At 38.4% G+C, this 9933-nt stretch overlaps 1 protein-coding gene across 1 annotated transcript in view; it reads left to right on the forward strand.

Moving 5' to 3' along the window:
- TARBP1 (TAR (HIV-1) RNA binding protein 1) overlaps positions 1-9933 on the forward strand; it is a 117833-nt gene that overhangs the window by 29708 nt on the left and 78192 nt on the right. The window contains 4 exon segments of the mRNA XM_011989377.1: positions 2299-2368; positions 5846-5994; positions 7783-7835; positions 9490-9587. Coding sequence (XP_011844767.1) covers positions 2299-2368; positions 5846-5994; positions 7783-7835; positions 9490-9587 — 370 coding nt within the window.

Consider the following 9933-nt stretch of genomic DNA (forward strand, 5'->3'; position numbering starts at 1 on the left):
GATGCATAGTGAGGGCCTGGCCAGTATTCTGGGACCTGAGGGGACAGGTAGAGAGGAGTCTCAGCATCCAGGGTGCACACATGTTCGCTGAATCCCCTTTGTCAGTAAGACTAATGTCAGCTGTGTCCTGCGCCTCCCAATTTGGAGACCCACTATTTTACCTTCTCCAGAAAAGCAGTTCTAGTCTTTTTCCTGTTTAGGACATAGGAAAGGGGCCTGGGGATATGACTGTTTCTTAAACACTGAACACATCCTCTTTAGTTTAGCCTCACTTTTCACTCCACTTACCAGAAGTAACTTTTGCAACCACTTCCTTTGGTTCAGGGGGATTTTGCAGTGTAAATCAAATTGTTTCCTGGCTTTCCCTCAACTTAAAATTCTCATGACTTGAGTCAACTTGGCTTTCATCTGATTTTCACATTCTGTATTTTACTGCTGTTGTCTGCTACCCGTGTCCTCCATTCTTTTGGGGTTTTGCCCTTGAAAAATCCTTGACTGTTATAGTGAGATTCTTAGGGAGAGAGAGTAGAGTTTATATGTGCAAATCTGCCATTTTTACCCAGAACTCCAAAACAGTAATCCTAGTGTTAAAAAAAAAATCTCCCTCAGATTCCCAAGCCCCCTATCCAGGCTCTGATACAGGGGCACCTCCATTATTAGAGAATATATTTGGTAATAGTAGTAGTATCTTAAGAACTGCTGTCGTTGAGAAACTTATGAAATTTGCAAGAGGAAGAACTAATTTTCTTTTTTAAACCATATCAGGCCCAAGTCTGTTTTGGTGGTCTGAGAAGAAAAAAGATGAACTTCTAAAGTTTTGGGAAAATTATATTTTAATTATGGAGACTTTAGAAGGAAATCAGGTAAGTGTTTTTCTATTTTAGCAAATCCTATAGTAGATAACAATTTTTCTTTTTTAAAAACATTCATTAAAAGCAATGCAAAAATACCAACTCAGATATAGCTGGTGATGATAGAATCCAAGTATACTTTGTTTTCTGGCATAAATGCAACTTAGAGTGTAACTTGTTTCAGTAAGTTAAAGAATATTTTCAGTTGACTTAAATTATTCAAAAATTTGATCTTCCCTTGCCATTCTAAAACTTTTAACATTTATCACTATCAGTATCACCCAAATGGCTTGTTACAAAGTATAAATTGCCAAGCCCTATCCTCAGACTTTCTGGTTCAGTAGGTCGGGGTGGGGCCTGGGACTTTGAGTTTTTTTTTTTTTTGAGACAGAGTTTTGTTCTCTCACCCAGGCTGGGGTGCAGTCGCATGATCTCAGCTCACTGCAACATCCGCCTCCTGGGTTCAAGTGATTCTCCTACCTCGGCCTCCCAAGTAGCTGGGACTACAGCCACGACACTGGGTAATTTTTGTATTTTTAGTAGAGACGGGATTTCACCATGTTGGCCAGGCTGGTCTCGAACTCCTGACCTCAAGTAATCCACCCACCTCAGCCTCCCAAAGTGCTGGGATTACAGGTGTGAGCCACTGCACCTGGCCAGGACTCTGAGATTTTTACACGTTCCCAGGTGATACGTATGCTGCTGTTCTGGGAACTCATGGGTTTGAGAACCATGGTTTCCATTCTGCAAGTTGGGGACCACAGAGGTGCCAGCCATCTGTGGAGTCATTGCGAGGTGTCAGTCCAAATGTGCACCAAATCTTGTTTGTGGACTTTAAGTAAATAATTACTTATATGTGCTAAATGTATATAGATGCAAGGAGGAGGAATAAAGAAAAAGCATTTCTAAATTCAAATGAACTTTTATGGTTTTCTTTAATCAGTAGATCCATAAAACCCCCATTATTTAGAAACCCAAATTTATCCATATTTTGAAGGATATGTAAATTCTCAAACAAACGTGTCAGCAACTTTGGCTACATGGTATTAAGAACATGGAACTCCGAATTGGCCCTTCTAAGTGTGTGCTGCCGTGAACAACTTGAGTAACGGAGAAGACATTTCAGTTTTTTTTTCTCTTTGCAATATCTTAGTATTGGCAGTCCTACCTGTCTCCCAGGACAGTTGAGAATTCTATGACATGATTTATGATGATCACTATATAAATGGCAGACTTTAACATAGCTATAATGTGGTTATATTCATTAGCATTGCCATACTCAGTCTTACATACCTGAATCATACTGTTGTTTGAAAAACCGGATAAATGAGGCTCTTTCTACATATGTTTTATAAGAAGAGCTACTGTTAAATAAAGAGATGAAAACTGCCTGATATTTTTCAAGATGCATTTTCATTTCATATGATTTTTTTGCTCTTATTTTTAGATACATGTTATAAAGCCAGTTTTACCAAAGCTAAACAATCTGTTTGAATATGCGGTGTCAGAGGAAAATGGTAACGATTACTTTTATTTTTTTAATAACATTTATGGTTTTCCCCCGATTTTATAACTAATTCCTGTTCATTGTAGAGAATTTTGAAAAACTATAAAAGCGTACATCTTGTAATGCTGCCACCAAGAGATAACAGCTGTTACCATTCCAGATACATACCTGGATCATGTTGCTCATGTTTATCTCACTTAGCATAATAACTATATCCATCTACTCATATCCTTAAATCATCTTTAAGAACACAATTTTGGGCCAGGCATGGTGGCTTATGCCTGTAATCCCAGCACTTTGGGAGGCAGAGGTGGGCGGATCACCTGAGGTCAGGAGTTCAAGACCAGCCTGGCCAACATAATGAAACTCCATCTCTACTAAAAATACAAAAATTAGCCAGGAATGGTTTTGTGTGCCTGTAGTCCCAGCTACTCGAGAGTCTGAGGCAGGAGAATCACTTGAATCCAGGAGGCGGAGGTTGCAGTGAGCCGAGATCGCGCCACTGCACTCTAGCCTGGCGACAGAGCAAGACTCTGTCTCAAAAAAAAAAAAAAAAAAAAAAAAACAATTTAAAATAGCCACAGAATTTTCTATAATTTAGAGATATGGTTAATTTTTTAAACTGTTGATGATGGAAAATTTCAAACATTTATAGAAGGAGAAGAGTGTGTGTGATATACCTACCACTCTCTTTAATAATGATCCTCTCATGGCCAGCCTTGCTTAGTCTATCCTGTGTAGCCTTTCCTGCGCCCTTCTCACTAAATGGTTTTGAAGCACATCCCTAGATGTCGTATCATTTTATCTGTGAATATTTTAGCACATTTCTTTAAAAGATAAGGACTCATCAATAGGGTTTCAATGATGACATAGTCTGTGGTTTTAATAATTGCTCTTTTTTTTTTTTGGAGATGTGGAGTCTTGCTCTGTTGCCCAGGCTGAAGTGCAGTGGGATGATCTCGGCTCACTGCAACCTCTGCCTCCCAGGTTCAAGCAATTTTTTTGCCTCAGCCTCCCGAGCAGCTGAGATTACAGGCATGCGCCACCACACCTGGCTGATTTTTGTGTTTTTAGTAGAGATGGGGTTTTGCCATGTCGGCCAGGCTGGTCTCAAACTCCCGAGCTCAGGTGATCCACCTGCCTCGGCCTCGCGATGTGCTGGGATTACAGGCGTGAGCCACGGCGCCTGGCCAATAATCGCTCTTTGATATGAATATATCTTTGTAACTGCTTCCCATTCTTATTCACTTAGTATATCTTTTCCAGTGTTTGTTAAAGTTACTTGTCTTAAGTTTTCAGTTATTGTTCTGTATCTTGTACTTCTTTGGAAGAGAAAATTCCGGGATATAATTTCAAATATTGTTTATAAGCCCTTGATCACTATATTATGAGAGCTTTTTAGGAGATACACAGTGAAGCTGAAGCTTCCTACATGTATCTTAATAAAATTAAGTTTAGATTAATGAAATAGCTAAATGCAGCCCAATAGTGTTTTGGCCTGTGTTCATATGAATGATAAAATGCGACATTATTGTGTTTACACATGAGAATTAACCTAGGTAAATGGTTTTTAGTGCCTACTCCTGATAATTACAACTTTAATAGTTTGACCCCTTAGGAATTGAGCTTTATTCAGCTGATTGCTGTAGTTGTTTTCTGATACACTGGGATTTTTTCGCAGACCATAAGCATCTATAGTTGCACCTGGGGCTAAAATTTAATTGAATCTTGTGACTTCATGTAGGCATTTACCATTAAAACGATGCTCTTATTACCACATTTTGCCCACAGCTCTTGGCAAACCAAATCAAATAGCAGTGACTGATTTTGAAAAATTACCTTTGCCAAAGAGTTGAACAGGCATCTTGGTGTAAATTACAAATAATGGATTAATTTATTTATAGAATGTCATGAGTTAAAAATGCTGAGTATTTTTCTCTAACATAATTAAAAGATACTTCAAAAGAGTTAGAAAAATATCTGTAAGATATTTATTCCATGTTTTTTATTTGCTCACTCATTTATATATTTACTGAATAAATATTTACTTAGTGTCCAGTACATGCTATTAGGTTGGTGCAAAAGTCATTGCAGTTTTTGTCATTTTTTTTTTTTTAAAATGGCAAAAACCGTAACAACTTTTGCACCAACCTAGTAATTACTGGCGGTAAAATGGTGAGAGCGATGTGGTATTTTTCACCTGACTTTTGTGTTTTCCATGAAAAAATAGTTTTGATTGTAAGGTATATGAGGGGAACAGACAAGGAGCTGATGAAATGGACTAATGGGTGAGTGGGGTAGTCAGGGAAAGCCTGTCTTATGATGACATCTAAGCTAAGAGTCCACGCTGAGGAGGCACCACCTGGGGCGCAAACCCTGAGATGGGAGCAGCTGTAGGAGGCAGAACAGAAGGACCAGTGAGGCTGTAGCAGAGTTGGTGTGTGGAGCGGGGGATGAGGTTGGAGTGGCAGTCAGGGTCAGTTCATGCCTTGTTTGGACTTTATTCTAAGAACAATGAGGAGATGTCGAAGGATTTTAAGCAGAGGTGTGACAATTTCATATTTCTGTGTGAAAAATGGATTGAAGTGGGATAAGAGAAGAATTGGTTGAAACTATTCCAAATCTGAAGTTCCAACCTGCATGCATGGGGTAATATTTAATTTTTGTACACTGTAGCAGTTATAGCATTTATTTACAGTCTTTCTTATTTTTTCAAACCTCTGCCTCCCAAGTTCAAGGGTTCAAGTGATTCTCGTGTCTCAGTCCCTAACCACCCCCCTGTCCCAGTAGCTGGGATTACAGGCATTTACTACCACGCCCGGCTGATTTCTGTGTTTTTAATAGAGATGGAGTTTTGCCATGTTGGCCAGGCTGGTTTTGAACTCCTGGCCTCATGTGATCCACCTGCCTCGGCCTCCCAAAGTGCTGGGATTATAGGCACGAGCCACTGTGCCTGGCCCATTTACAGTTTTTCAAAATGAAGCTGCCTGAATACGGAATACTGAATACCAAAATTATTTTGGTTAACATACTCATATGTGACTAAAAACAGGCTGGATGCAGTGGCTGCTACCTATAATCCCAGTGCTTTGGCAGGCGGAGGATGGAGGATCACTTGAACTCAGGAGTTCAAGTCCAGCCTGGGGAACATTCTGAGAGCACGTTTCTAAAAAATATTTAAAAAATTGTCTGGGCATGGTGTTGCGTACCTGTAGTCCTACTAGGAAACTGCTCAGGAAGCTGAGGCATGAGGATCGCTTGAACCCTGGAGTTTGAGGTTGCAGTGAGCTAGAATTTTGCAACTGCACTGTAGTCTGGGTGACGTAGTGAGAACCTGTCTCTCAAAAAACCTTAACAAAAACTTTTTTTGTAGTGTTATAATGAAGTTATTGTGTTTGTCTGTACATGTATTTGTTTACGAGTATGTAGTCTTGATGGTGAAACAAAGACAGAAGCAGATGTCAACATTAGATGTTTATTTCCACAGGATGTTGGCTCTTTCACCCATCCTGGCATATGTGTATTTATAAAAGAATGTTTGAAAGTGAAAACAAAATCCTGACCAAAGAAGGTGTTATCCATTTTTTGGAGCTGTATGAAACAAAGATTCTTCCATTTTCACCAGAATTTTCTGAGGTAATGACAGCCTATCCCTTTCCTTCCTCCCATTGTTGAAAAGTGGGAGGTAAAAATACACTAGGGTTCTATATCAGCAAGTAACATTTTGTTGATTTGCATCCAACAAATCATATTTCTCTAAACCCAGCTTTCCTATTTGGAAAAAAGCTTATGTTGTTTCTCAACAAGCCAAAAGGTAGAACTGCCTGCATTATTACCATTGTGAAAAAGTAGTTCTATATTATCAATATTCAGACCAGCGTAAGTCAAGAATCATAAGCATAAGTCAAGTTTTCTCCGTATGAAAACTGGTATAGAAGCTTTCAGGTGATGCTGTTCTCACGGTTCTGAGCCACTGATGACTGTTACTCGTTTAGCGATGCTACTTCTCCAGTTCTGACTCAATGAATTGCTGTTGTCTACTTTATGAAATAGAGATTGCCTTCTGAGCAATATATATTAGAATCTATACTTCCATTTGTCAGGAACTACACGAGGCAGAGACGGTGGGAGTTAGAGCTGTGATTTTAAGTTTTATATTATGGTGCCATATGAGTCCCATGATGACTTCCTTAGGTAGAGTAATCTACCTCTCATTTAGAGGTGACAGAAGTCAATTTTTTTCTTCTTTTTCTTTCAATAGGTTTTTTTCTTTTCTTTTTTTTTTTTTTGAGATGGAGTCTCACGCCTGTCGCCCAGGCTGGAGTGCAGTGGCGTCATCTCAGCTCACTGCAGCGTCTGCTTCCCAGGTTCAAGTGATCCTCCTGCCTCAGCCTCCCAAGTAGCTGGGATTACAGGTGGGCACCATCACACCTGGCTAATTTTTGTATTTTTAGTAGAGACCGGGTTCTGCCATGTTGGCTAGGCTGGTATCGAACTCCTGACCTCAAGTGATCCACCTGCCTTGGCCTCCCAAAATGCTGGGATTACAGGCGTGAACCATTGTGCCTGGCTGCTGCTGCTGCTGCTTTTTTTTTAAAGAATGATTGAATTTATTTCTCAGATAGTGATACAATTTTTTTTTTTTTTTTGAGACAGAGTCTCACTCTGTTGCCCAGGCTGGAGTGCAGTGATATGATCTTGACTCACTGCAACCTCTGCCTCACGGAATTAAGGGATTCTTATGCCTCAGCCTCCCAAGTAGCTGGGACTACAGGTGCACGCCACCATGCCCGGCTCAGTTTTGTAATTTTAGTAGAGACCGGGTTTTGCCATGTTGGCCAGGCTGGTCTCAAACTCCTGGCCTCAGCCTCCCAAAGTGCTAGGATTACAGGTGTGAGCCACCACACCCAGCCTAAGTCAGTTTTTTCTAATTGTTTTAATATGTGCTATGGTGTATTGATATGCATCATGTTTCTACATTCTATTATTTGTGTACTTCATGTAAGCTTGCTTTTCTGACCAGTATCTAATAGTAATTTTTGAGTATAATTTTTTCCTCTTTATCCTCTAGGCATAGGGGCTTCAGTTTTTTCTTGAGTATCTTTTTGGTTTTTCTGTCATTACCTTTATTTTCTAGCATATGTTTCTTCTTTGGATTCCTTCCTTCTCTCTTGACCCAACACATGAACTCTCTTCTTAGTATGGCATACATTTTAATCAGGTGGGAAAATTCTGTACTTACTTTGTTTTTCTGGTAGAATTAAGCTTCCCCTCCAGGACCATCAGTAAATTTCGCCTGCAGCATAAGAGATCAGCTTTGCTTATAGCAGGTCTTCTGTAAGCCTTTGTAGGATGTTCAGTCAGGGAAGCTGACTTCAAAATTGCATTTACAACTAAGTTTCAATTATGTGTCTTTTTTTTTAGTTTATTATTGGACCATTAATGGATGCACTTTCAGAGAGCTCTCTGTATAGCAGGTAAAGAGACATTATGTTATGATGTATTTGATACATTTTCATATTAGGAGACCTGACCAGATTGTTTAATGCATTTGGCACATACGGTATGTTGCTGAATAGACAGTCAAGTTTTTCTTATCGTGTGGTCCTTTTCCTATTTGTTATTCTTGCATTCTGATTTGCACCAAGTGTTTCTCCTTTCTTTTTTCTTGTTTCCTTTTTTCTGCCTTGAGCTCCTCTATTCTTGGGCTGTTGGAAACTGTCTTCTGTAGCTCACTTTCTTCTCCCTATTGCTGCTTTCTGCCCTCTTGGAAGTTGTAATGACTTTGGCTAACCAATGCTTTAAACTTATTTTCCTTTTTCTTTTAACTTAGTTTCAGACTTACAGAACAGTCTTGAGAATAATCCAAAGAATTCTCATTTCCTGTTCATCCATATTCCTCAAATGTTAATATTTTACTGCATTTGCTTGATCGTTGCATCTCCCTGTGTGTGCTTCTTTCTTAGCTTTGTCTGCTGACCAGACTTACTTATTTATATCTTTTCCAGTGCCTGTCTGTGCGTCCATCCATCCATCCATATTAAGAACCATGAATTCACACCAGGACGTCCAATTTCAGTTCAGTACTGCAGGGTTCATTCTAACCGTTTCCTTTCCATATCTGGCAGTGGCTGCTATTATTCATCCTGTCTCTACTTATAGGCCACAGTTATGTTTTGAAAAGGCTGACAGTGAGAAGTTTGTCAGGATTGTACCTTAGCCTAATTTTTTTGAGCATCATTTATGACTCTTGAATTCTCATCTTCAAAAATCTCCTCTGCACTTGAAATTGTCTTTCTAATATTAACTAAATTTATAGTTGCATCTTGAAACAGAGCTACATCCCCCCACCAGCCAATTTCTTGAAACATTTTTAGTCTGTGCCATATTATATTAATATTTAGTCCTGTTTAATAATATGGAAAGAGCATAGCAACGCTTGATTTGCCAATTATTTTTAGTTTTCAAATAACTCATTACTATTGAATAGTTTTCTGTAGCAATTAGACAGCTGGAGAGCAGTAAAACCAATGAAAAGATCTTGGTGTTTTCTAAGAGTTGACAAACACATTTATTATGAAATGCCTTCAGTTTTCTAGCACTCTAATGTGTTCAATTAGCAGATAATGTTCCTGGAAGAAACATATAGCAGAAAAAATGTGACTTTAGTAGATGTTAACGATTAGATGCTCTTGCAAAAGTAATTTATTACTAATATATGTCTTTGTTATGAATGTTACTTCTTTTATTTTAGACGTAAAGATTTAAAGTCATTGGATTACATGTTGGGAACAATAAAATATAATTTAAAATTATCATTTCAGGCTCTTATTTTTTATGATACTATTTAGCAAGATTTATATATGTGGAAGGGAAAGTGTCATAAAAAGGAAATCCTCAGTGTAGTAGGTTATTATCTCACGTCCATTTTCCTACAAGGTCCTGATGTTTCTATAATCAGAAGGATTCTCAGAATTTTACTGAAAAATGAAATGCAGGTTCAGAAAAATAAGACTGTCTGATTGTTTTATTGTTGAAAGACTTTTGGGCCATGGTCTATTTAGGCTAATTTCAGTGTAATCACTTGTAAATAAATGTTAAATATTTGTTTTCCCCCGTCTCTGTTTGTAGGTCCCCAGGCCAGCCGATAGGAAGCTGTTCTCCATTGGGACTGAAATTACAGAAGTTTTTAGTCACGTATATTTCTCTTCTTCCAGGAGACATAAAGAGTATGTGTCAGTAAAGGGTTTTTTTAAAAAGCAATAACCTAAAAATTTTTTTTTTTAGCAAATTGGTTATAAGCACCATCAACTATTATAATAAATATTTTCAAAATGGTTTCCTTTTCCAGGATATGCATATTTTCTCAGATTCATACAGTATCTTTTTTGAGTTCACACTTTAGTCATTGTGTATGACATATTACCAGTACTGGCATGAGTAGTATGGAGGTAATTTTAGAAGGTGTGCTGCAATTTAGCCGTCTTTTCTAGTTGTCTACTATTCAGTTTCAAGAATTAGTAAAATATATTCAAAAAATAGGGAACCTGGTTTTAGGAAAAAGTAGTAAACAGA

The sequence above is a fragment of the Mandrillus leucophaeus genome, unplaced genomic scaffold (assembly GCF_000951045.1).
Source record: "Mandrillus leucophaeus isolate KB7577 unplaced genomic scaffold, Mleu.le_1.0 Scaffold350, whole genome shotgun sequence".
NCBI lineage: Eukaryota > Metazoa > Chordata > Mammalia > Primates > Cercopithecidae > Mandrillus > Mandrillus leucophaeus.